This window comes from Aspergillus wentii, assembly GCF_001890725.1.
Source record: "Aspergillus wentii DTO 134E9 unplaced genomic scaffold ASPWEscaffold_7, whole genome shotgun sequence".
Classification (NCBI taxonomy): domain Eukaryota; kingdom Fungi; phylum Ascomycota; class Eurotiomycetes; order Eurotiales; family Aspergillaceae; genus Aspergillus; species Aspergillus wentii.
This window is the reverse complement of record NW_024467838.1, coordinates 182,360-207,800: the sequence shown is the minus strand read 5'-3', so window position 1 is coordinate 207,800 and position 25,441 is coordinate 182,360. Positions and strand designations below refer to the sequence as shown.

Here is a 25,441-nt window from a genome sequence, read left to right as displayed (position 1 = left end):
GCCGAAGCTGACAGGTGGGATTGCTTGGGATGAGAAAGACTGATCTTCTCTCGGTTCCAATAAGAATATTGAATTAAGAGTAGAATCAATGCAGCATGGCAAGGATCTTAGGAGAGGGGAGGGACGGCAGCTGCAAAGCCCGTTGAATCACATTAGATCATCAGCCTTGCGCCACCAGTGCATGCTCTGGGCAGCGGAAGTCGAAGACATGGACGTGAGGAGGGACAAGCCGTGTTAGTAGCAGCTAAACTGTGCGCAACCTGCATAAGGTCAACACTCAGCAGCCCAGGGGTGTTCGTTAGGGGCATGGGGAAAAGGTCAATTCACCCGATTAGTTAGGGGAGAAAGATAGCAGCTCCACCGAAGCTGCCACTGGCGACACTAAAGATGGGTCAAAGGCTCAAAGAGTCAAAAGTCCGGATTGATCCTCGATGATTATTATTTTATGGCATGAAAGAAAAAAAAGAAACAACCATGGCAATGGGCACGAAAGCTAAGCACAGCCCAGCCCGATCGGCCGTAGATGATGCCGTATCAGTTCTCAGGTAAACCTATCGCTGTTGCGAGAAAAGAGAAAAGGGGTACGGAAAGATAGGAGAGTACGGCTCGACTGCCACATGGTCCATCAAAAAGGCAGCAAAATATGGAAAAGATTATCATATGATTCTTAAGATGAAACACGACGACACGGTAGTACTATTTCCTGCTGGGCTGGCCAGCAGCCTGTCGAGTGTCAGGGGAGGAAAAGGCAGGGAACAAGAAAAGGAGTTTTAGACTCGGGATCGTCAGTCCCTCGATGTACGCCAGTTATGGGCCCATGGGGAGGGAGTTCGTTGTTTACCAAGACACCCATCGTGGGAGGGTCCACTGCGAGCAAATGTGGGCCACTTTGAACACGATTTCCTGCTCAAGCTCTGGAACAAAGAAAGACAAGATGGATAGAGACCCGTCTTGTCATCCGGCTGGTGTTTCTGGATGGAAACAATTATCCCGCCATTCTTTTGATTAAATGCCATTGTTGCTTGTTTATCTTTCATCCATTCAAATTCTGAAGACAATAATGGAAGATTTATTAAAGACAAGTCGTTCTTGTGATTGTGAATGCGCGTGGCTGAGAAGCGCGTTACAGTAGACAGCGTGTTTTGGGTGAGAACGTTTCCCTCGAATTAGCGCGCGCGCTGATCGTCGTAGGTAATTTCTTGGGACTCGAAAGGCCATGGTCTGTGTTTCAAAAATCAAACTTCAACAGACAGGTGTACTCCGTAATAGCATCCGACCAGCTGGTAGGTTTAGCAACTGACAGTAGCTCAAGCGCGTTATCCGGATGGCCCCTAAGCCCGTTGGATGGTATTATTGTCCGGTGTTGATCAAGTTGTACTTGGTATAGGATCGTCGGCATGACGATAAGAGATGCTGTGAACGCAGATGACAGACATTGATCGAAGCTGTAGTGCGCGCGCTATTCCTGTATGTGCCGCGATTCATGATCGAGACCGAGCCGATTCCGAGATTTGTGAGCACTCCAAAGTTTACCTTACCTTACCCACTCCTGCTCGAAAATAGGGCACAGATACTACTACATACTGTCGGAGCACCCGAGAGCTTGCCCTTCTTGGGGGAGCTCTTGATGGTCTGTTGGTTGTGTTCTCCATACGGAGTGGTCGGACCGGATCCTGCATTCGATAAAAATCAATATGGATTAGTTATTCTCGTCGGAGATTACGGCAACAGATACATCTTTTGCTGTCGTGGTCAAAGCCCCTTTTTCCGGTCTTGAATATGAGTACGGAGTTAATCTGTAGCTGTGGATAGTAATAATCTGCCAGATCCTAAGATAGCAGTCATCACAGTTGGCCATAAGGTCATCACACCTAAGAATAACGCGGATCAAAGCAACCGTAAGACCGTTCGACGACCAAAGTCCCGCTACATCAGGATTAGGGAGGGATTCGGGAGAAAAAAAACCCAATGATGGCTCACAAGAATATTTGCAAGGCAATGATTATTCTCATTGGACTTCAACCCCTAATTCCTCCCATTATTTATTATTTATTTGCAGACCCGTTAAAAACGTGAGCCTGGTCGACTAGTCAACAATTAGTGAAGACGAGCGTTGTTTAGTCGCTCTTGTCGCTATCCACAATATTCCAGTGACCCACACCGGCGAAGGAAGCGAAGAAGCTTTGCCACTGCTTTGGAGATTCAGGGGAAGAGGCAAAGTGGTGGGCGGGCATGAGACGCGTTGACAGGTCTCCTTGCAGGTGCATTTCTGTCAATAATATTCAGTCAGCATGCAGTCCAGTGTGATCAAAGCACGTCTCATGCTGAATGGAGAAAGATGCATACCGTCCAGGTGAAGATCAATTGATGGCCACGACGGCTTGGTTGGATGAGGGAGAATCCGAGGGGTTCTTGTTGCGTTCGCGTCTGAGTCGTTAGTGGGCGCGGGAAGACGGATCCGTTGGTGGAGAGCTCGAGCTGGGAGACTCCGCAACGTCCGCATCCTCATCCAACGGATGGATATTGCGATGCTGACTGGGAATACGAGCAGGAGGCAGGCTCAGTCTCTCTGGATAGCTGGATGGCGATTGTTGAGATGTTGAGATGAACGATCGGTGCCTGAAGGTGAGAGACTCCATAGTAACATCTAGAGTCTATACTATCATCAATGATCATCGGGGCTGCAGCTGTCATCGTTAGCATTGACCGGGATTAGGCCATCATTGCCGCTAGTCTGGGCTTCTTTTTTTTTTTTTTTTTTTTTTTTTTTTTTTGGAGGAAATATTTGAAGTACAAAGTACAATGGAGTACGGATGGAATGGCGATGGATATTTTCATCTTTCTAATGGAGTACTTCGTATTGTTGCGCCCGGTGAGCACGAGTCTGGTCATTCCGTGTGCTTCAATGCATACGCAGCGGGATGACAATTATTTTTGACTGGGAACAAACAGGGTTTCTCGGAAATACAGCAATCAATCTGATGCAGTAGACTCGGTGATGGATCTTGTGGCATGCATACCATATCGAGAGATGCATGGGATAGGGGACAGACTAGTAATAACAGTATCAATGTTGCTTTGGATGGAAGATTCAAGAATGCTGCATATCTTGCTTCACTATAAGTCTTCATACGAAGATACTTTCTGCCCTTGCATTGCATATGATCAAAGTGATGCTGATAGCCATGAATCAATATGCTAAAAATAATGCAGCTGAATGATTCAGGCTACATCATCTCAAGAGTAGACATAACTGAAATACCTGGTATTCTGAATCCGATCCAGGAAGCAAAAAGGATTAGTATTATCATACTTAAATAAAACAGTTGGATTGATTATTCGATCGATATGGACTTTACATGATACATCTCGTCATGGCTCATAATATTCAGAGCAAGTCCAGATACTATATAATGACTAGGAATCGATACAGGTTCTTGATGCATGATAGCCACAGGTCATATTCCAACGAGCTCTGGTCAAATATATCGGGTCGGCTCAGTACTGTATTTTGGTATCCAAGTATAGAATATGACCAATGAAGTTGATGGAAATATCGATAACTAGGGTAAGCATATCACATGTGGTGGCTATCTGCACCATTCCAGGTTCTTCTCCATTGCTAGATAAGGCAGACTATTTTCTGTAAAGTAAGCGAGGCCTATATAAAGGCATTGCCATACTGTATATTAGTTCACTACCTTGTCTTCATCCATTGATCTCATAATGCAACACCAGGTTTCAGAATGCTTTTACTATCAATCCCAGCCAAGCATCATTATCATTTCATCAAATCAAGGCAGAACATCTATTAGCTGAATCTTACACCATAACTTTTAAAATGATCCCATATCACAATGTGGATAGAATGCGTTTTTACTTCATCTTACCTCGGCCTAATTACATCGTTACCCCTCCACTGACTAATCATCATGATGTCAACAGGATTATTATCCCGATGCCCCTCAGTCTTGTTGATATCCATTTGGTCATCCATTAGACTATATCTCTTACCTGTGCCAATCCTTCGACACTGTGCAGTAGTCCCATACTGTCGTCAACATACACCACAAAAGCCAAAAAGTCTCAACACACCATGTCAATCAATCAGCCACCACAAGTACTCTTCTTCGACGTATTCGGCACAGTCGTGGAATGGCGGTCCTGTGTCACCAAGGCTCTGCAAGATGCAGCTGAACGAGTCGCCCGCGAGCCCGGCAGAACCGTCACCCCAGACGTGCGAAACATCGTATCTTCAATGACCACCGACGACTGGCAGAATATTGTCGAAGAATGGCGCAAGTCATACAGCCAATTCACCAAGTCTTTCGATCCCTCCAAAGGCTTCACCTCCGTCGACCAGCACCACTATGAGTCCCTACTGGAGCTACTCAAACAACGCAATCTCGAATCTCTCTTCACAGACGAGGAGAGATGGGATCTAGCTCTCTCCTGGCACAAACTTGAGCCATGGCCCGACAGCGTCCGAGGACTTGAGCGGCTCAACCGCAAATTCCGAACATGCACGCTGTCGAACGGCAACATTGCCCTGCTGGAAGACCTTCGGCGGAATGGGTCGTTGCCGTTTACCGATATCGCCAGTGCAGAGCACTTTGGTGCCTACAAGCCCTCACCCAAGGTGTACAATGGCGCGGCTAGAAAGTTTGGTGTGAAACCGTCGCAGTGTGCGATGGTGGCGTCGCATTTGGGGGATCTCAAAGCGGCAAAGAGTCAAGGGTTTCAGACGATTTATGTAGAGCGGCAGCGGGAGGAGGCAGTCCTGTATGAGCCGGAAGAGGAGGCGCAAAGGGAGGGATATGTGGATATGTGGATCGATCTAGAGTCCAAGGGGTTGATAGAGATTGCCAGGCAATTTGATATGCTTCCAAGTATCGACTTGTCGATATAAGGTAAATGGATGTTTCTGATTCCGTTCTGTACATACCTATCTAATAATAAACATGCTTGTAAGGTTGATCTTACCTGCAGACACTAGCGCTTATGGATATATTGCTCAGATACAGGTATCACCACTATGACTCACATATTGCGAATGCGGAGAAACGACAACAGTAGATTTGTCAGCCCTGGTATCTATTATCGATAAATAGAGATGAATTAACCCTTCAAAGGACTGCGGTAAAGCTCATCTCAAGAGACAACATCAGTAGAATCAATATGCCAGAACAGGTACTTACAATACTCACTCCGTCCAGCTAACGAGACCAACTGATAATCCCAGGACCCTCAAACTGACAAATACGCCGATTCAGACGGCCATTTCCGGCGAAAAGAATCCATCTTTCGCTCCTTCATCTCCCACGATCCCACTGCGGACTTGTCAGCAGAAAGAGGCCGCTACATTCTCTATCTAGGACTTAGCTGTCCCTGGGCTCATCGAACCAACTTGGTCCGCTCCCTCAAGGGTCTAGAAGACATCATCGAACTGGTCATCGTAGACCGAAAACAGGGCCCGGATGGATTGACTTGGGGGTTTGAGGAGAAAGAGCCCTTGTATGGATTCACCCTGCTGCGAGAGTTTTATTTCAAAGCAGACCCGCAGTATGAAGGAAGTATCACGGTCCCAACGCTTTGGGATAAGAAGAAGGAAACGGTTGTGAGCAATGAGAGCAGTGATATCATCCGCATGTTCTATACAGAATTTGACCATCTCCTTCCCGAGGAGCTGCGCGAGGTTAATCGACCCGGGGGAGGATTCTATCCGGTGCAACTGAGAGAGGATATTGACGTGCTGAACGCGTGGGTATACGACAAGATCAACAACGGAGTGTATAAGACGGGGTTTGCCACGACGCAGGAGGCATACGATGCGAATGTATATCCGCTATTCGAGGCGCTGGATCGAGTGGAAGATCATCTGGGCCAGGCAGGACACCAGCCGTATCTCTTTGGTGATAATATCACCGAGGCCGATATCAGACTGTACACGACCATTGCCCGGTTTGACGTGGCCTATTATTCCATCTTCCGGTGTAACCTGAAGATGATTCGGTATGATTACCCACGGATTCATCTTTGGTATCGCAGGTTGTATTGGGATGAATCGGAGAGAACCAGGGGAGCTTTCAAACAGACGACATTTTTTGATATCGTGAGTGACGCATCGTGCGTGGTTTGATTGCAGGCTGACTTTTGCAGTATAAAGTGGGATATTCGAGAGCTGTCCAGGGGAAACGACCCAGTGCGGATATGATCATCCCAGCAGGTCCAGTTCCCCATATTCTGCCATTGTAGAGCTCATTGCAAGTTACTCTTGATTTCAAAATCAATAGTCAAAGATAGCGATTCCATGAGCAATCCAACATTGGGTAGTATGAGGGATAAAGCAACGTAAGACAGCAACAAGGGTATTATCTGACTGCATATATCGAGTCAGGCCACGAACATGTAGTTTATAAGGACTTCCTCTCTGGGTATCGTTTCCGTCGGGTCCATCCATCCACGACCGCATCGCTATACTGAAAGAGGAAATTGTGAGGTTCCCGGGAAGAAGATCGCAACCATGGAAACAAATTAACCAAGCCGTATACTCGGCAGGATTCCTCGTGGAGGTCAACAATAAACAGTAAACACAGGCGGTTGTTGTTACGTCGGAGGTCTGTCGCTGACCACTCAGCTGTCGACGGAGGATTTTCCCCTGAGATGGGTCTTTTTCTTCAAGTTGGAATTGGGTGGGACAGTTCCGAGGTCCGCTTGTGGGTGGATTTTGGGAAATAAGCGAGAATTAATGGGCATGTAATAAGATTGCGATTCTGCAGGGTTTTCTTTCTGATGGGTGGAAGTATCGTTTTTTGATGATATTATCATCGGAGAATAAATCAGACAGGCTTCGTGGACGGAATTGACCATGAGAATTGAGTGTATCACGATCGGCCGAAGACATCCTGAATCCGGATCTGATTATCTGATGTTGACCACGATCAAATATCGTCACATGCGTGTACAGGTCTTGCACGATAGCTTCAGGAGAAGACAATCTGGCCAATTTGGGCCGGTAATGGCCAGTGCCAGTCAGCCAGGGTTCTAGGTTCTCTTCCCGTCGTCCATTAGGGCTTTTCTCTTTCTCTTTCTCTTTCTCTTTCTCTTTCTCTTTTTCTTTTTCTTTTTCTTTTTCTTTTTCTTTTTCTTTTTCTTTTTCTTTTTCTTTTTTTTTTTTTAGTATTAAACCGACTCTTTTCTACTCCAGAGATATACGTAATTGATATCCCAGCCCAGGATCGGAATTGCCCATAGCGGTGGAACAGCCTCTGTCCCCTAGACCCATCTATCGACACGTTCGGGCCAGCTGGGATGCTAGATCCAGAGGGTGAAGTGGAACTTGGAGGTTGGGTTGAGGATTCAAAGTCGTGGCTATCCATGGTTGAGGGCGTCTTAGTTATTTTATTATTATCTACCGATGGTCGATTGCAGTGTGGGAGAGTGAGACTGCATGTCATTCGTATTTTCCCTGTAGGAGATGCATATTCCTATGTACTTCGGAGGGTACAAGTCCGCAAGTAACACGATCAATTGATCCGTTAATCTATTGAGTTGAATCTTATTGATCCTGTCTTCTCTTCCAGTAAGCAGATTCTGTTCTCCAGCTAAGAACTCGTAGAGTTTGCAGTAGACGGAGATGACATTTGCTACCCGATGGACCCCGACGCCACGATAAGCACGGGAAATGAGCATTGAGTTAGTCGTCGCTAGTCTGCTGGGTTGGTTAACGATTCTGGACACGATCTTATTGACATAGTCAACCAACAGCTCCTGTCCAAAGCTGTCTACTAACGTTTATCGATTTACCCTTTACTCCGTCACTGCTGCTTTGTTGATGTTTGATTATCAACCCGTCATCTAGACTGCGACAAGGTGTCGACTACATTAGTGCCGTACTAGCCCACGTGGACGAACGGGCCGGAATGGCTGCATGTGTAACAGCACTGACTTTTAAATCATGGGTGTATGCATATAGGATAGTGGGCAGGGGACACGGCAACAATGCCCTAGACTACGCTGAAGTTTAACTTGCTTACAAGCTATCTGCGATATTATTTCCCCCGACGTATTCGTACTCTGGAATCAAGCTAGAACCCTGTCCTGTCTGGGATTCATCTGGAAGAGGATAGACAAAGAGACGGAATAAATCTAGAATCCATGTTAGTCTTAAGTCCAGTTGACTACTATTAATGCCCCACAAACCCTGCATTGTTTCATGTCATGCTGTTCCTGACATAAGTGACATCAGCGCCAGATAGTCAGATACTACGTACGACTCCTTAACAGTTAACCTGATATACGGGATGCTCAGCAAATCGCCCTGAGAGGCTGAAACCTCCATCCGATTACCTTTTCGAGTATCGCCAGTGGACAGTGTCATCCGGCGGGGCAAACCGTCCTCTAGGGATCCCGAGGATCAGGAATATCCCATCTTAGCCCATGTTTTTTTTTTAACAGTTAAGGAGGGCTTGTCCGGCCCCTTTCCGTGGAATAGGGATGGTCGTGATGGGAAATATTAATAGACTGTGATATATGACAATCACACTTGGCTAAGAGTGGTATGTCGATGCTGGATAGTGTCGCCTCATTCTCGATACTCGGTGGCCATAGATAGGGCAGGAAGGGAGAGAAAAAAAAAAAAAAAAAAGCGGTTTGCCTTTTGTTCTCAATCCTCCCCGTCGAGTCTGGGCGTTATGGGAGATTATGACCTGTATGATTCTTCTTAGCATCATCTTTCTGGGGGAAAAAAAAAAAGAAACCCGAACGAAGGTACTCCGTACTGCTTTGTCCTACCCAGAGATCGTCAAATATACGAACATCACCTCCCGGAAATGGTCCGGGACTCGACTGGTCCATCATGGGAATAGCTAAAAGGTCATGAGGCTATGAGCAGTCTAAGGCTCTAAGCTACTACCTTACAGTCTTGCTCTGGTGGAGAGCATTGGTTAGTCTTTAGCGGTAACCCACTTCGTGTCTACCCGAAACCGTCTTCGGGAGACTGTCCTGTCCGGCGGACGGTTTGTGATCGATGAAGAAAAAAAGAAACGAAAAGGAGGATCATGGTCTGAATAGGGAGTTGGTGGTGGTGGTGGTCGTGTACCCAGTAGCAACGGTAGTTAGGGGAGAGAAAAAAAAAAAAAAAAAAAGAAGCTAAAGGAAGCTTTCAAAGGTAAAGCACACACACTGTAGTACTCGTACGCCCTGATTTTCTCGACCATGAAAGAGAGCAGGCAGTACTTTGTCAATGGTATATTATTCAGAGTATATATAGAGAGAGAATGGAACCTCCATCTGATTTTTAAGTTAATAAATGAGAAGAGCAGAAAAAGAAAAGAAAACGAGCCAGAACAAGATACATAACGTTGAACTCGCTTTCAAACCAACGCGGGTCCTGCACGGCCAGCCCCAGACAGCCGCCACTTTCTCTCACTCTCATTCTGTCACTCTGGCTGTCTCTTTCTGTCTCTCTCTCGGTCGCTTCTCCTCCTCCACGCCGGTTTCTTCCCCTCTTCTCTCGCTCGTCTTTCGACGACTCCTCTCTTCCTCAATTTCTCCGTCGAATTCGCGTCGATTTCACTATCCCATCTAGTCATCTTCACTACTGCTGTTGGTCTCCGACAGGGATCATCGTCTCCGCCGGCTTCATTTCCTTCTTTATTACTTTAGTTAACTAACTACTATCTTCTTTTTTTTTTTTTCCTCTCTTCCCTTCCTTTCCTCTTTCTCCCCTCCCTCCCCTCTTCTTCCTCTTTTCCTCTCTTCAACCCTCTCTTCTTCTTCTTATCTTTCTTTCTTTCCATCCAATTTCTTCGGGTTTACTCTCGTCCGATTGCTATTGGTCGTGGTCCCTCCATCTTTTCTTGCTGGCCAAGCCTTTCACTTCTATCCTTGGTCTATCTGGTACTGCCTTGACGTCGGCGCCTGTTCGTCTGCGCCTCCTCCTTAACCCACCTTAAAACTATCTTCTCTCTCCCTCCCCTCCTCTCCCACTCAACGACCCAAAAAAACAAAAAGAGGAAAGGGGAAGCACAAAAAAAGCAAAAAAGCAACCCCTCCCGCACTTACCATCCCGCTGGCAATTATCTCCCTCCCCTCACGTGGCGGGAACGGTTTGAGGCAAATAGTCAAGTGTCTTGGTCGGGTCAGCTCTTGACAAACCCGCGTCGTTTCTTTCGTCGCGTACAGAGCTGTGGAACCAATCGATTTGGACTATTCGGCTGGCTGTGCAATTCTTCAGCTGCTGCTTTGCCACTATTTTTGTATCTCTTTTTTAACCTTTCCCGTCGATTCCCGGCTGAAGAGAGAGCTTCTTTTGTTGATAACGACTTGTAACTGCAACTTGTTCTCTCTATTTTTTTTGATGACCGACTCTTTATCCAATTGCCTACTAGAGGTATGTTGTTACTCGAGTTTCTTGGCCCCGACAGCATTGCCCCTTACAAATACCCGCGGCTTGTGCGTTGGGGGTCTGTTGGCCCATGCAATGATGATCCTGGTGGCTAATTCGAACCGCACCATTATAGTAGCTCTTGGAACCCTGGTGTTTTGCAACACTTCGTTCCAGCAACCCTTATAGATTTCTATCCTTTTTTTTTTTTTTTTTTTTTCCATTTATTCTCTCTACGCCAGATACCCAAATCGTCGACTATCAGTCGAGTGAAATCTTGCCGCCATGTCGGGAAAAATGACGTTGTATAAGTTGGTGGTGCTGGGGGATGGCGGTGTCGGAAAGACTGCTCTCACAATTCAGGTTTGCTCCTTGCCTATCCCGGTCCTGTGATTACGAGCTTTTGGCTGAGACTTTGGATTTATTAGCTGTGTTTGAATCATTTCGTTGAGACCTACGATCCGACCATCGAAGACTCCTACCGCAAGCAGGTAGTGATCGATAATCAATCATGTATGTTGGAAGTCCTGGACACGGCAGGCCAAGAAGAATATACGGCACTGAGGGACCAGTGGATTCGTGACGGCGAAGGTTTTGTGCTCGTCTACAGCATCACGTCGCGCGCTTCGTTCTCTCGGATACAAAAGTTTTACAACCAGATCAAGATGGTCAAGGAGTCGGCGAACTCCGGATCGCCTTCCGGAGCGAGCTACCTAGGATCCCCGATGCATGTCCCTGCTGGACCGCCGCTGCCTGTGCCTGTGATGTTGGTTGGCAATAAGAGCGACAAGGCCGTCGAGCGTGCGGTTTCAGCACAAGAAGGCCAAGCTCTGGCCAAGGACCTGGGCTGCGAGTTTGTGGAGGCCTCTGCGAAGAACTGCATCAATGTCGAAAAGGCCTTCTACGACGTTGTGAGGATGCTCCGACAGCAGCGACAGCAACAGCAGGGTGGACGAGGCCAAGAACGACGGCCGACCGGCCTGGGCACCATGCGCGATCGTGATGCTGGCCCCGAATACCCTAAGGCTTTCCGCCCAGACCGATCGAGACATCGCAACCCAATCAAATGTGTTGTCTTGTAAGCTGTTGCCTTGAGGGGCTTGTGTGAACGAACGGTCGGTCGTGCTGCTTACGAGGCCTAATTTGGGGTCTCCTGGACATGGTTTCTTTTTCGATCCATTGATGGTCGATTCTTCATTCTTGACCTCCGATTTTCAACTCCCATCCCCCCACCCCTCCTCTCCGCTCCGAGGATCCATGTGAGCATGCTCCATAACAATTTGTTCTCTTGTTTATATTTGGCTGCAAGACATCTTGTCGGTCCCCAGGCCCCCCTTTGTCACCTTTCTATGACCGACAGCTCGAGATGTCGGTATACGGATAATGTGCTTGATGCATGACGCATGCGTTGTTTTATTTTATTATTATTATTATTTTTTTTTCACTTTTATTATTATGGGAGGGCGCCTGCTTGGCATGACTTGGTGTTGTTTCGGCTATACGAGAATCTTTCTCGTTACGTCGTGGGAACTCATAGATATTTCTTTTCTCTCTTCCCCTCTTCTCCTCTTATCATTTCCCACGATTACCTCTTATTACCACTACGACTGCCGTTATTGCGAAGCACTATTTTTTATTTTTATTATTTTTATTATTTTACTTTTTTTACAATGGTCAGACCCCGCTAAGAGACGGAGCGAGCCGGAAGTGGATCGAGGAAGGATGAGCGCAACAAGTGGTGTTGGACGGATCATGCACGATAATTCGAAAAAGGAAAAGGAGCAAAAAAAAACAAAGGCATCCGATGGGATGATGCTCGATTTAACCGATCCGTCAAAGAGAAGAAGAAGACGAAGAAGCAGAAGCCGAAGATTTGCAGTCGATATATTAGCAGGCATTTCGATATGATACCCTACGACCGAGCTTTGAGTTGTGATTCCATGCATTTACCCAAAAATACATAGAGCAGAAGAATGAATTTATCCAGTTGACTGAGCTGTACCTGTATATACATGGTAGTAGAAATAAAGATACCGAATCCTACTAAGCCAGACTCAAAATTCTGATGTCCAACTAATCTACATAGTCTGTTGATACAAAGGGAGTGTGGCTGCACTAGTGGGTGACGAGAAGGGGACGAATGGGGCTGGTCCAATATTGCGATGAGGCAATGGACCGGTGAACGCGCTGATTAGTTGATTTGGGGGGAAAGACCAGCAAAGAGAATACGACGGAATCATTGATTATTATCGCTATCATTATTGATCGGATTTAGCCGATGGTGTCTTTGATGGATGTGTTGGTTGTGATTCTGTTGGTGATTCGATGCTCTCCTTAGGGACGTTCCCCAACCTCCAAAAAAGTGCGGGGAAAGCTTGGACCAAGATAGACAGACGGCCTCGGCTCCCTCCCGCTTGCTTGGTGAGTGATGATACGAGGTGATCTGCTGGTGGATATGATGATGATTATGATGGTATTCTGCGTTAGAGAATGTGTTTGTACCCATCATATTGATATCGTGTTGGATTGGAATGATTGCTGTCCTGGTGAGGCCGGTAAGGCTGGTGAGGGGTATCATACGACTCGACGGATTAACCTAGGATAAGGCACGCAGGAAGGTTACACATGAACCTCCACCTCACCCATGTCCGATCGTTGAAACGAAAACGAGAGCCAGGGCAAAACGCAGAAGCAAAAAGAAAATTAAAAAAAAAAAAAATCCGGGATCTCCGCGTTTGCAGGGCATGCAGTCCACCTCGCAGTAGCAGCAGCATCTAACCACGTAATTTTAACCCTCATTCCTGCAGTTCTTTTTCTCAACCTCCTCTCCATCCCACTTAGTCTCTTCCTCTCTCTTTTTTGTTCTCTCCCCCGCACCATCGGAGGGAAGGAATTCATCCATCATACAAACGTAAGGCTATTTCATCCTTCTCTCTATCCAAGTCAAGTCAAGCATTGGCTTTGGTTGATGATGTCACGCCACCCCCAACAAGACGTGCATGAGCTCTCGCTTCGTGACCCCGAGAGATACTGGTCTCACCACGCAGAGCAACTCTACTGGCATCGGAAGCCTTCGCGGGCCATTGCCCGCCAGCTCAAGACACTCCCTAGTGGTGTCACCCATGACCATTGGTCATGGTTCCCGGATGGCGAAATCTCCACTACGTACAATTGTGTCGATCGCCATGTGCAGAGTGGGAAGGGTGATAATGTGGCGATTGTCTGGGACTCCCCAGTCACAAATACTAAAGAGAAATATACCTACCGGCAATTGTTGGATGAGGTTGAGGTTTTGGCGGGTGTGTTGAGGGAGGAGGGCGTTAGGAAGGGGGATGTGGTTATCATCTATAGTGAGTTTTTTCCTTTTTGTTTTTGTTTTTGTTTCATCTTTCTGTTTGTCTCGGGGATTCCTAGTACTTATGTTCAATCCACAGTGCCTATGATCCCCGCTGCGCTTATCGCAGCATTGGCCATCGTCCGTTTGGGCGCTATCCATGCAGCGGTTTTTGGTGGGTTCGCGGCCAAGTCCCTCGCCCAGCGGATCGAGGCTGCTAAACCCCGGGCCATCATGACGGCGTCATGTGGCATCGAGGGATCTAAGGGTCCTGTGTCTTACCGGCCGTTGGTCGAGGGGGCTGTACAGGCGAGCAGCTTCAAACCGGAAAAGGTTATTGTCTGGCAGAGGGATCAATTGCGATGGAATAACCCGGATAAACTGGGTGGCCAGCGGAACTGGCAGCGGTTGGTTAAAAGTGCTCGCATGCGTGGCATCAAGGCTGGTCCGGTGCCGGTGAAGAGCACAGATGGTTTGTATATCATTTACACCAGCGGTATGGGTTGACGGCCAGTTCCCGGAGCCTTGCGTTGCTGACAAGTGTCTAGGCACGACTGGGCTCCCCAAAGGAGTGTTCCGAGAAGCAGGTGGACATGCGGTTGGACTTGAACTCTCGATCAAGTACCTGTTTGACATTCACGGCCCTGGTGATGTCATGTTCTGTGCTTCTGATATTGGATGGGTGGTGGGCCACTCGTACATCCTGTACGCACCTCTCCTGGTGGGCGCAACTACGGTGCTCTTCGAGGGGAAGCCCGTAGGAACCCCAGATCCAGGCACTTTCTGGCGGGTTATCGAGGAACACAAGGCCAATGTGCTATTCACGGCTCCCACTGCCATGCGCGCGATCCGTAAAGATGACCCGGATAATCGATTCTTCAAAGAGGTTGCCCAGCGCGGCGGTCTCAAGCACTTTAGAGCACTCTTCCTTGCTGGCGAGAGAAGCGAGCCTAGTATTGTACGAGACTATCAAGACCTCTTAACCCAGCATGCAGCTCCGGGTGCTCTGGTCGTTGACAACTGGTGGTCATCCGAGTCAGGTTCCCCCATCTCCGGGCTGGCCCTGAGAAGCGCAGTTGGGGCGGTTCAGCAACAGAAACAGCAAATCCATGCTCAACCGCTATCCATTCGGCCTGGGTCAGCAGGACTACCAATGCCAGGGTTCGATGTGCGAATTGTCAATGACGACGGCCATGAAGTACCAAAAGGAACGATGGGCAACATCGTCATGGCACTGCCGCTAGCTCCGACGGCATTCACGATGCTGTTCAATGATGACGAGAGGTTCTACAAGGGATACCTCAAGCGTTTCAACGGCCGATGGGTGGACACTGGCGATGCAGGAATGATTGATGATGACGGGTACATCCATATCATGGCACGATCCGACGACATCATCAATGTAGCTGCCCATCGATTCAGCACAGGTATGCCCCCTTTATCCAAGGTAATGTTTGAAGAGAACCAAAAGCTAACGATAACAGGAGCAATCGAGCAAGCCATTCTCTCGCACCCCCAAGTCGGAGAAGCCAGCGTCATTGGTATTCCGGATTCCCTGAAAGGCCATCTCCCATTTGCCTTTGTCCAACCAAGATCCGGGGCGGGGCCTCTCCCCTCCACGCCGAGCAAGGAACTCTTCACGGCAGTTAACAATCTAGTCCGAGAGCAGATTGGGCCCATTGCCTCCCTGGGTGGAATGATCCAGGGGCGAGGTATGATTCCCAAGACACGGAGTGGAAAGACGCTGCGGCGAGTGCTGAGGGAATTGGTGGAACACGGGGTGAGGGGAGTATATGATGCGCCGGTCAGCGTGCCTCCAACAGTTGAGGATGCAGAGGTTGTGGAGGTTGCAAGGAGGAAGGTCAAAGAGTATTTTGAAGCACGAAATGCTGTTATTGCTAAACCTAAACTTTGATCTGCACATACATTACGACAGATACTCTGACGATATGAATATACATATATGATCCAAACTTGATAAGATCAAATAGCATTAATATTGACAATACACTAGGGACGTAAACATGGCGAGGGCCAATATGTAAAGTGAATAATAAGAAAAAGGCAACGCGCGTAACAGCGAGAAGGTATATCGTTCCCAACACAAAAAATCCAACGTAGAAATTTGAAAAGAAATTGCCATAGATACGGAATCCACAGCATCGTAAAACCATGACCCTTTCAGATCATGGAAAAGTAAACCCATTCTCTCTCTCCATTGAAAAAGAACTTATCTGACAAAAAACGCAAATAGGGCATCTATATCAACATTGAAGGTATCCGACTCCAGCTAACCGAGACAGTTCAAATCGTTAACTCCCTTACAGGAGGTAAGCGACGAGACCGAAGACGGTAGCGAGACCGGCACCAGCCCCGACAGCAGCACGGTTGGCACCGCCGGTGAAGACGGGGGTGGCGGGGGAGGTACCGGAGGGGCTACCGGAGGGGTTGGCAGCGGCGCCAGAAGGACGAGGGGTGCCGATAGCAGGAGCGGAGCTGGAGGGGACAGCGCTGGAGGAGACCACGATCGAGCTGCTGCTGGGGGAGTAGTGGGGGATCGAGGAGGGGGTAACGGCGGCGCTGCTGGAGGGGGACTGAGCAACGGGGGTGGAGCTAGTGCTGCAGGACGTTAGTTACGAAGATCCTCAATTCCAAGACAAAAAGAACGTACCACTTGTTGCAGTGGGTGATGGTCGAGGTGATCAGAGGACGGGTGACAGTGTAAGGACCGCCGGTCATGGTAACAGGGCCAGGCTAATTGACCGTTAGCCGCAATCCTTTCTCAAACAAAGATCAGGGTAGATAAACATACAGCGCTGACACTGTAGGTCTCGCTGCCGTGGACGATCGAAGACGACGACTTGGGGCAGTAGGTGGTGTAGTCAGTGACCACGACAGTGCTGGCCTGCTGGGCAGCCTGAGCAGCGGCAGCACCCATGGTGAGGGTGGCCAAAGTAGCAGCGATGGAGAAACGCATTTTGTTGATATAGAAGAGAAGGTAAGGGTTTTGGTTTTTTGGTGTTTTTTAGAGTTGATCACAAAGAGTGACAATGGATATAAATCCGAAGATGAAAAAAAGAATGTACTCGGTGTAAAAACCGGGGTGTTTGGAGATGGAGCAAAGAGCGGTTGGGATGAAGAGAAGAAGAAGGAAAGAGAAAGGAATATCAAGAGGGAAGACGGGGGACTTTTATTTCGGAGCAATCAGGGGGAAACAGCCCAGCTGCGGCCGTGGCAATACCGGCCGTGGCCCAGTCGGCGATGCTATTCCCGACGGCTGCCTGTTCCACCCACGCACACCCCTTCGCAGCACAGCACTTCCTCGTTTTTTCTCTTTTCTTTCATCTCTTCTTCTTCTTCCCCCCCACTTTTGCTCCTAAGACAAACCCATCTTCTGCAGTTGGAACGCCCGGTCTCCTCTTTTTCTGCCTCCTTTCATTCGACCCCGAAGATTAATGACTCAAACCGATTGTCCGTGTGCATAGCATGCAGTACTACACTAACACCAACTGCAATTTCAGCAAATTTCCTGTTCCTGACTTCCTGACCGGTTCCTGAATCCATCCCGCGTGGCTCTGCCTATCATTTCCCAGTCGAGGGAGCGTTTCCTTTCTCCGCTCGCCAATTCTGAATCCCGACTGGTGGTTGGCGGTGGTCATCCATGGATTTCTATTCTTGACAATATTGAGACACCTTGGTTTGCCTGCTAAGGAGTATTTACTCCGTACACATGATGATTATTATTGAAAGAGTACCAACTAATGGAAATTTATCAGAACAACAGTGATAGTTAATGCAATATGAACACGTCAAAGGCTCCGGATTGGGCAAGCAGGCAGGATCATCGGCTCAGGGGCACCACCTCTACACTAAAGAACCTTGCATCCCGCCTAGCGTCAGGAGAACAGTCCTCCCGATGGGGCTGACCGTAGCAATTATTATTATCATCACTCGTTGTCTGCTGGCAATTGGCATCGTTGCCCAAAGCAGGGCTCGTTCGGTTTCTGGTCTGGGCCCTTGGCATGCTGGCTTTCGACAGTCAACAACACTGAACAGTATGTTGTACACTCCGTATGGAGTACGGGGTAGCATGATAGGGCAGCCAGGACTAGTAGCCTAGTAGGGAGTACTTGTTCTGTATCCAATATTAAAGAACGCGTTGTGATGTCTGTTTTTCAGACCGTATCCAAACATGCAAAGGCTACAGTGAGGAGTCCGTTTCATCGCAGAACATGATCATAGTAGGCATCCTCGGATGCTAAGATTTCAGATAAGAGATCTGAGCCTCTGACTCGACTTGGACGATCCATTGAAATCACGCCCGGATCAGCCATTATTATTACTTGCACCTGGCCACCTGCTGATAGTTTCGGGTCTGGACTCCTTGCTCATTGTCTGAATGCCCATTGACTAGTTACTGCTGTCTGCTACTCAATCGATGGCTGCTGTTCGATTCGCTGGTGTATCAATCTCGAATCCATTCCATGTTGATCTGCATGGTAAAAAAGTATTAAGAAAGAAAATCGCAATCTTAGGGATCTCGCGATTCCTTCGCTATTTTTATCAAGCAAGATCGCGATTGTCAGCTACCGTTTTGCCAATTCTAACGTGCTTCCAGCCTTGTACATTCAATATTGTTGGCATTATTCCTAGAAGCACGTCTGAGGTACAGGGTGTTCTGTATGGCCTGCAGTCACAGAGTAGAACGACGCATGGGAGCTGGAGACGGCGGATTCTATGCTGGAGAACAGTGAATTTACGCAAAAGGTTCCAATTCAAATATTCATTAAAATTGTATGCATTGTGCTACCAAAATTATGCTATTCTAATTGACATAATCGAGGGGTATTGTGCAAGCAAAAGTCAAGTTGACTCGAGAGGACAACTTGGATGAACCGTATGACAGACAAGGGATAACATGCCACTGCACTATAGGCTCAGACGATGCGAGATTATGGGATATGTGATCCTCTCGAGGACATCATGAGACACTCGAATAGAATCAATGTTGTCGTAACTCAAGTTTTAACACAACCTGTCCAATCCGACGGTTTCAAATTGCCCCTATTATGGATGGTGGGTGGGCGCGGGACATATCAACATCGCCCGTGAACAGCCAGCCCCGAAGGGCAACCATTCAACGAGTGCTGAGGATGCCAAAGACGCCATCTCTTCATCTTGGATTTAGTTGTGTGAAGAAAAAAAGAAGACGAGAAAACGCGGCGAAGAAATAAAAACGAGAAAGTGGGTATCGGGGAAAAAAAGACCCGATGCACGGACCAGGATTCGGCTGATCCCAAAGCAGACTAGCGCCCTCCAGCTTTCCGCGGGCAACGGAGGCCGCCGTATCAGTTGTCCGAAATCACCGTCCGGTTTAAAGAGATAGATAGGGCCCTTGAACTTCTCGGTTGACTTCGCTCGGTCTCTCTTCTCTTCTCTCTATCCTCTCGGATTGAAGAATTCTATTCAGATCACACATAATGTCTTTGAGTCGTTGTGGACGCCATGCATCGCGGTTGATCCCGCTCGCTGGAAGCTCCTCCAGAGCTACTATCACTGCTATCACCGCCCGCCCCGGATCCCAGTTGAAGGCCTCCGCACTGTCGGCCTCAAGGGCTGCTACTGCGCAATGGCGGGGTGTCTCATCCTCCAGCCGCGAGGGTCAGCAGAACGTATGTGCGGATGATTTGACATGTCAACGATGGATGCTAATGGCCATGTCACTCCAGTTGCTCTCCGCATCCCTTGAAGAATCCGACCCCACCGTCTATGAGATCTTGCAAAAGGTTACTTTCCCAGTTGAGAGATATCAAAGTGGAAAATTTGTTACTGAGACCGATTGTAGGAGAAAAAACGTCAAAAGCACTTCATCAACCTTATTCCGTCCGAGAACTTCACGTCGCAAGCTGTCCTAGATGCGCTTGGCAGTGTGATGCAAAGTCAGTGCTTTCCCGTTTATCCTCTCAGCTTTATCTGACAATTGCAGACAAATACTCCGAGGGATACCCTGGCGCAAGATATTATGGAGGTAACGAGCACATCGATGCGTCGGAGAGGCTATGCCAGCAGCGTGCATTGGAGGCATACAAGCTCGACCCGGAGGAGTGGGGAGTCAATGTGCAACGTGAGCCTACATTCCCCAATTGATCGGTTTTTGCAAGAACGGTAATTAATTGGTTGAAAACAGCGCTCTCTGGATCCCCGGCCAACTTGTACGCAATATCTGCCCTTCTCAACACTCACGACCGCCTGATGGGACTGGACCTGCCCCACGGTGGACATCTGTCACATGGTTATCAGACTCCGACTAAGAAGATTTCCTTCGTTTCGAAATACTTCGAGACCTTTCCCTACCGTCTCGATGAATCCACTGGACTCATTGATTATGATGCCCTCGAGAAGCAGGCCCTTCTCTACAGACCCAAGCTCATTGTCGCCGGCACTTCGGCTTACAGTCGTTTGATTGACTACCCCCGCATGCGCCAGATCTCTGAGACCACTGGCGCTTATCTGCTGAGCGACATGGCTCACATCTCGGGTCTGGTCGCTGCTGGTGTCCTCCCGTCTCCTTTCCCCTACTCTGACGTGGTTACAACCACCACCCACAAGTCCCTGCGTGGACCCCGTGGTGCTATGATCTTCTACCGCAAGGGTGTCCGCCGGACGGACAAGAAGGGTAACAAGGAAATGTATGACCTGGAGAACCCCATCAATGCGTCGGTTTTCCCTGGACACCAGGGTGGACCTCACAACCACACCATCACTGCTCTCTCTGTCGCATTGAAGCAGGCCCAGTCTGCTGAATTTAAGAGCTACCAGGAGACTGTCTTGGCCAACGCCCAGGCCCTGTCCGAGAGACTGGGCAAGCCTCTCAGCGATGGTGGCCTGGGATACAACATTGTGTCCGGTGGCACCGACAACCACCTAGTTCTGGTTGACCTGAAGAACCGTGGCGTTGATGGTGCCCGTGTCGAGCGAGTGTTGGAGCTCTGCGGTGTTGCTAGCAACAAGAACACCGTGCCTGGTGATAAGTCCGCCCTGAAGCCTGGTGGCCTGCGTCTGGGTACCCCGGCTATGACCAGCCGTGGCTTCCAGCCTGAAGATTTCCGCCGGGTGGCCGACATCGTCGACCGCGCCGTGATCATCACCCAGAAGCTTGATAAGGCTGCCAAGGAGAGTGCTGCTTCCAAGGGTGTCAAGAACCCCGCTACTGTCAAGGCCTTTTTGGAGTTTGTGGGTGAGGGCGACGAGATTTCGGAGATTGTGCTCCTGAGGCAAGAAGTAGAGGACTGGGTAGGAACTTTCAGCCTTCCTTGGAAGGATGAGTAAAAGTAATGTTCTATGATGGTTAGGCTTTCTGATTTCACTTCCCCTCACTTCAACATGATGATCGTTCCAGTTACTGTCCTGGAAATCGTCGTCCCCCTTTGATGAGCTATCGGCAATTTATGAAATTTTCTTTGATATTTGTATGTATAAGGAGTACAGAATCTGTTCAACACACTCGGGTCTGTTATGCGATTAGATAGAAATCATGAATTTCTTTTTAGTTTTCTGTCTGGCATGTAGGTTATAACCTGTCGAGCACCCAAAAAGCTAGGGTTGCTTGACTCGCAAATTAGCCTCAACGTCTATCTCCAAAGTAGATGATATCATTTCCGAATATGGTAATAGGATCCGGGTTAGCACAGAAGACACCATCGGAATCCTGACCTCTTCCTGAGTCATCCCCCAGCCTCCTCACCTAAATTTGGGGACAATGGTCGTCCAGCATCCTTCCGTCCTGTCTTTCAAAAATTTCCATCTCGCCATCCTTATTCCAACCAATTTCATTTGCATCAAGCGGTGCGTTGAATTGTATTTGACTTGATGGCAGCGTGCCTCTAGACTGACCGGGTACATACTACCAACTCGTCTCTCCAACCTTAGCTTGCAACAACTATTGCAACTATGCATATAAGTCAGGTATATTAGTGAAATCAACCCTGAATAATTCGAAAACATCGTGTTTACCGTATTTTCTCATAGCTATACACATACCCCATTAAATCGCTACGGGGGACAGCTCTTCCGGAATCAGTGGTCACCCGAACGGGCTTCCAATATGACCGTCGCTTTATGCTTCTCAAGGTCATCCGAGGCGAGGATGGGGCAGATACCTTGGAAAACATGCATGTCTCTAACTTCCATGAAATGTCGCTCTTCCTCACCGACATCGTGTTTCCCACTGAACACGAAGATGGGACAATTTTCGTGTCATACCGACCGCCCGAGGCTGTGGATAACCAAGACCCCCTGGTTAAGACATTGAAGGTGCCACTACAGCCTAATACGCGGGGTTTGGCCGAGCTAGATATCGAAATGCATAAAAGTCTGACTAAGGGGTACGATATGGGAAGCGCGTATAATGACTGGTTCAGCGAGCGCTTTGGGTATCGAGTTGTGCTGGCGTATTTGGGGCCTCACTCGAGGCAGGTTCTTGGAACCTTTGCGCCTAGTAAAAGCTCAGCACATCGGAAATCGTCGTCTTCTATTCTGTCGATGCGGACTCTGATGGCTTTGGCCACGATGACGCTGGTTCTGGCTGTTGTCGGTACGCCTGCTGTCTCGGGGGATGCGGTTTTCTCTATCGTAGCTACTGCGGGGACTCTTCTCGTGGCAGTGACTTTATCAATCATGAATCTTCAAGGCTGGCCATCTTTCCTCTGGAGAAGAGAGGAGGAGGAGGAGGCTCTCACCTTCGCAGACACGGCGCCATACCTTTTGGCGTCCAAAACCTCGCTAGATAACGTGTCTGCACGGCTGACCGGTATGGAAATGGACATAACCAAATTCCGGCCGAACATTGTCGTCTCGGGGGCTAAGACTGCCTTTGAGGAGGATTTCTGGGCTGAATTGACCATCGGGGGAGATAGGGTTCGTTTGCTTCTCACGGCCAACTGTATCAGATGCCAGAGTATCAACATCGATTATGCGACGGGGAAGAAGGGAACGGGGGAGGTTGGGAGTGTGTTTAAGAGGCTGATGAAAGACCGAAGGGTCGATAAGGGTGCCAGGTTTAGCCCTGTATTTGGGCGGTATACGTTCTTGGATCCGAGTTCTGATCAAGTCTCTATCCGGGTTGGGGATGAGGTGACGCTCTCGAGGACAATATCTGAGCGGACAACATATGGTGAGTTAACCTGCTAGGTAATGCCTGACGATTGATGAAACTAATATAATTACAGATTGGCCAGGCCTTGCGTATTAATGATTGATTTCAATATGTCTATAGTATGATTCGGAAATAAGATTAGTTTGACTCCCGTGGTTTCATCGCACATCACGAGCGAAACATGCTCTTCTTTCCCTGCTGCCATAAACCTCTGTCATGCTCCAGAACAATCATAAGGAACTCTGCATTTTTGATAAATTTCTCAAGTGACGACTGACCCCTGTGGACATCATCGCTGATCTCGCAAAGTTTCCGATTCTGCATACAGAGCTTCCTATGCAGCTGGACCAATAGCTGATCTGTCCCCATGCTCAAAGTCGGTCCTCCAGATGCTTTCGATCCCGGTGGCCACCGAGTACAAAGCGCCCCCTTTAGATCCCGTTTGATTTGGTGGATATATGTTGAAGGTTCTTTCTTGAAATAGGAAGAGGAGGCAAAGGCTTGTTCTTGTCGCCTGCCTTATGCTGCAGTCCCATCGACTCACTTAGTTGTCGATATAGCGACAAACAATATCTATCGTTCTTTTCGATGTCTCCCACATCAACATAAGTAGAAGCTGTCTTACACAACCACAGTTCATCGATTATCTCTGGCGAAGCGTAGGATCTGATCTGACTGGTTTCGTTAGTGAGACTATCGTTCAAGTTATTGAGAAAGGCCAATGCCTCCTCTAGAGTATCAGAGAGTCGTTTCATTTGGAGCTCAAAAGCACAGTTAGCCCCCTCTTGGGAACCAATCCGGATCCCATCAGGAATGGGTATCTGGGTGTCTCTAATGGGGTATTGACCGTCAGAACCAACGTCTCCTGGATGAGGGTGTACAGTAATGTTGGTCAATGGAATATCCTCTGCCATTTTTATAGCAGAAAGATAGAAATGAAGAAGTATGGAGCTGTCATGCTAATACTTATAGCTTAGGTGTGGTATGTTTGCTTGGGTTGCTCTATCCATACCTCTTTATCTAAACTATAGTTCTACCATTCCATACAGCTAAAAGTGTTCCAACTTGTTTGTTTTTGTTACTTTGCTGGCTATCCCAGCTATATTCTCCAATACCCCAGTCTTTATGCATACCCCGCCAAGCCCTATGATGATAAATCAACTTCACCCCCCAAACCAAACATCCTAAAAGACTAAGAATAAAACTATCTTTCTTACAATCATCTCAAAAAAAAAAAATCAGATCTCTACACACAATGGCTAGTGAATTCCCTCCTTCCACCCTCAGACCTCTCATCCAGGAAGTTGCCGAACTTCTCAAGGTCCGGAAGGAGACCATTTCTGTGGCAGAAACAGTACGTCGTCCTATCTTCTTGGTATTAATATACATCTACTAAGATGAAGATACAGGCAGCAGGGGGCATTGTTTCTGCATCGTTACTGTCCGGACCAGGGGCATCGGCTGTGTACAAGGGTGGCTTGACGGTTTGTCCACAGTGGCTGTCAACCCCGGGTTTCCCCGCTGATATATGATCTATCCAGCTATACACCCTTGAATCCCGCATCGCCTTTGCCGGATGGACTCAAGCCCACATCGATAACTATGCAGGTCCCACGCCGGAAATTGTGGCGGGGTTGGCGGAGCACGTTCGCCAGACGTTGAAGTCGACATATACGGTGTGTGAGAGTGGGACGGCGGGCCCGACTGGTGGGAAGACCAGGAACCGGACACCGTAAGATCTACACACCTGCCGACTACAAGTGTATTGTTCTTCATCGAATCTAACAAGAACAGGGGATATGTCGCGTTGGCTGTGTCGGCCCCGCAAGGAACCTACACCAGAGAGGTGGAAACGGGGTTGGGCACTGATCGGGAGAAGAATATGGTGGCGTTTGCAGAGGAAGCATTGAAGCTGATAAGGGATGTGATGCAAGGGAAGGCGAGTTTGTAATGGCAGCTAGGGAAGAAGAATGACATATGTTGGGGATGAAGATATCCACTTGTATTCTTCATCTTCATCGTCCCAATCAAACGCAATATCATCACAAGCTGCACAGCCCCATGACGCAGGGAGATACTGCACCGCCACACCAGGGCCCGATGACATCGGACTTCGCGATCGAATAACAATAATAATAAATAATAAAATCCACAAGGCAGTTGAATTATCCGGGAAATAATTAATAATAATGAATTGATCCAGTTGCTCAGCATCCCTGAGACATCCTGCCCTTCTGACTGGTTGGGAAGTGTGGCACTGGGTCTGTTCTGTTGGGCTTCTAGTCGCCTTCGATGATTCTTCAGCCGTGAATCCCTACGAAAAATACCACTTCGTTTCCCAGTCAGCATCACCAGCAGTCAACATTCCTTCACCTTCACCTCTCCTCTCTTTCTTCAACACCGTTCTTGATCCATTCCAGCTCTACTGTGGACTATATCATTAAAGAAACAGCACCCCTACCCGTCCACGGCCTTGTCTTGCTTGCCCCTCTTCCCACCTGACTAGCCAGGCACCCGCCATTTTCACCTGCACACTATCGCGATCACCTGCAGAAGCCTTTTCGAC

The 25,441-nt window shown here is 48.3% G+C and overlaps 9 protein-coding genes across 9 annotated transcripts; 7 read left to right on the top strand and 2 right to left on the bottom strand.

Annotated features, from left to right (window-relative positions):
- Positions 1 to 4,096: 4,096 nt before the first annotated feature.
- ASPWEDRAFT_53567 (haloacid dehalogenase, type II) lies at positions 4,097 to 6,139 on the top strand (the record flags this gene model as incomplete). Its single annotated transcript, XM_040837911.1, has 3 exons — positions 4,097 to 4,842; positions 5,077 to 5,080; positions 5,243 to 6,139. 3 exons carry the CDS (start codon positions 4,097 to 4,099, stop codon positions 6,137 to 6,139), a joined length of 1,647 nt encoding a protein of 548 aa, XP_040685432.1.
- A 4,539-nt stretch (positions 6,140 to 10,678) lies between these two features.
- rasB (Ras small monomeric GTPase RasB) lies at positions 10,679 to 11,795 on the top strand. Its single transcript, XM_040836088.1, has one exon. The coding sequence runs from the start codon at positions 10,903 to 10,905 to the stop codon at positions 11,467 to 11,469; it is 567 nt and encodes a 188-aa protein (XP_040685431.1). The 5' UTR covers positions 10,679 to 10,902; the 3' UTR covers positions 11,470 to 11,795.
- ASPWEDRAFT_630472 (uncharacterized protein) lies at positions 11,620 to 12,459 on the top strand. Its single transcript, XM_040838683.1, has one exon. The coding sequence runs from the start codon at positions 11,771 to 11,773 to the stop codon at positions 12,293 to 12,295; it is 525 nt and encodes a 174-aa protein (XP_040685430.1). The 5' UTR covers positions 11,620 to 11,770; the 3' UTR covers positions 12,296 to 12,459.
- An 899-nt stretch (positions 12,460 to 13,358) lies between these two features.
- Positions 13,359 to 15,636, top strand: ASPWEDRAFT_117125 (putative acyl-CoA synthetase; the record flags this gene model as incomplete). The annotated part of the gene is made up of 4 exons (XM_040828712.1): positions 13,359 to 13,737; positions 13,822 to 14,217; positions 14,270 to 15,148; positions 15,206 to 15,636. 4 exons carry the CDS (start codon positions 13,359 to 13,361, stop codon positions 15,634 to 15,636), a joined length of 2,085 nt encoding a protein of 694 aa, XP_040685429.1.
- Positions 15,637 to 16,042: 406 nt separating this feature from the next.
- Positions 16,043 to 16,698, bottom strand: ASPWEDRAFT_30728 (putative GPI anchored protein; the record flags this gene model as incomplete). The annotated part of the gene is made up of 3 exons (XM_040833453.1): positions 16,043 to 16,340; positions 16,393 to 16,475; positions 16,534 to 16,698. The coding sequence occupies 3 exons, from the start codon at positions 16,696 to 16,698 to the stop codon at positions 16,043 to 16,045; spliced, it is 546 nt and encodes a 181-aa protein (XP_040685428.1).
- A 799-nt stretch (positions 16,699 to 17,497) lies between these two features.
- On the bottom strand, positions 17,498 to 17,798 carry ASPWEDRAFT_43722 (uncharacterized protein). Its single transcript, XM_040836087.1, has one exon. The coding sequence runs from the start codon at positions 17,743 to 17,745 to the stop codon at positions 17,563 to 17,565; it is 183 nt and encodes a 60-aa protein (XP_040685427.1). The 5' UTR covers positions 17,746 to 17,798; the 3' UTR covers positions 17,498 to 17,562.
- A 1,299-nt stretch (positions 17,799 to 19,097) lies between these two features.
- Positions 19,098 to 21,230, top strand: ASPWEDRAFT_160656 (serine hydroxymethyltransferase). Its single transcript, XM_040829801.1, has 5 exons — positions 19,098 to 19,393; positions 19,451 to 19,507; positions 19,567 to 19,660; positions 19,708 to 19,845; positions 19,909 to 21,230. Exons 1-5 carry the CDS (start codon positions 19,202 to 19,204, stop codon positions 21,048 to 21,050), a joined length of 1,623 nt encoding a protein of 540 aa, XP_040685426.1. The 5' UTR covers positions 19,098 to 19,201; the 3' UTR covers positions 21,051 to 21,230.
- A 441-nt stretch (positions 21,231 to 21,671) lies between these two features.
- On the top strand, positions 21,672 to 22,971 carry ASPWEDRAFT_175072 (MOSC domain protein; the record flags this gene model as incomplete). The annotated part of the gene is made up of 3 exons (XM_040831312.1): positions 21,672 to 21,686; positions 21,750 to 22,893; positions 22,949 to 22,971. 3 exons carry the CDS (start codon positions 21,672 to 21,674, stop codon positions 22,969 to 22,971), a joined length of 1,182 nt encoding a protein of 393 aa, XP_040685425.1.
- Positions 22,972 to 23,991: 1,020 nt separating this feature from the next.
- On the top strand, positions 23,992 to 25,178 carry ASPWEDRAFT_629899 (CinA family protein). Its single transcript, XM_040838681.1, has 4 exons — positions 23,992 to 24,229; positions 24,285 to 24,359; positions 24,417 to 24,607; positions 24,670 to 25,178. The coding sequence occupies exons 1-4, from the start codon at positions 24,131 to 24,133 to the stop codon at positions 24,824 to 24,826; spliced, it is 522 nt and encodes a 173-aa protein (XP_040685424.1). The 5' UTR covers positions 23,992 to 24,130; the 3' UTR covers positions 24,827 to 25,178.
- Positions 25,179 to 25,441: the final 263 nt, after the last annotated feature.

Bases quoted from the DNA above. Each gene is read 5' to 3' on its own strand.
- rasB (XM_040836088.1), top strand. From the start codon at position 10,903: ATGTTGGAAGTCCTGGACACGGCAGGCCAAGAAGAATATACGGCACTG.
- ASPWEDRAFT_160656 (XM_040829801.1), top strand. From the start codon at position 19,202: ATGTCTTTGAGTCGTTGTGGACGCCATGCATCGCGGTTGATCCCGCTC. The intron at 19,508-19,566 runs GTTACTTTCCCA...GACCGATTGTAG, and splicing joins TCTATGAGATCTTGCAAAAG to GAGAAAAAACGTCAAAAGCA. The intron at 19,846-19,908 runs GTGAGCCTACAT...GGTTGAAAACAG, and splicing joins GTGGGGAGTCAATGTGCAAC to CGCTCTCTGGATCCCCGGCC.
- ASPWEDRAFT_629899 (XM_040838681.1), top strand. From the start codon at position 24,131: ATGGCTAGTGAATTCCCTCCTTCCACCCTCAGACCTCTCATCCAGGAA. The intron at 24,230-24,284 runs GTACGTCGTCCT...ATGAAGATACAG, and splicing joins CCATTTCTGTGGCAGAAACA to GCAGCAGGGGGCATTGTTTC. The intron at 24,608-24,669 runs GTAAGATCTACA...TAACAAGAACAG, and splicing joins AAGACCAGGAACCGGACACC to GGGATATGTCGCGTTGGCTG.
- ASPWEDRAFT_630472 (XM_040838683.1), top strand. From the start codon at position 11,771: ATGTGCTTGATGCATGACGCATGCGTTGTTTTATTTTATTATTATTAT.
- ASPWEDRAFT_43722 (XM_040836087.1), bottom strand. From the start codon at position 17,745: ATGCCAAGGGCCCAGACCAGAAACCGAACGAGCCCTGCTTTGGGCAAC.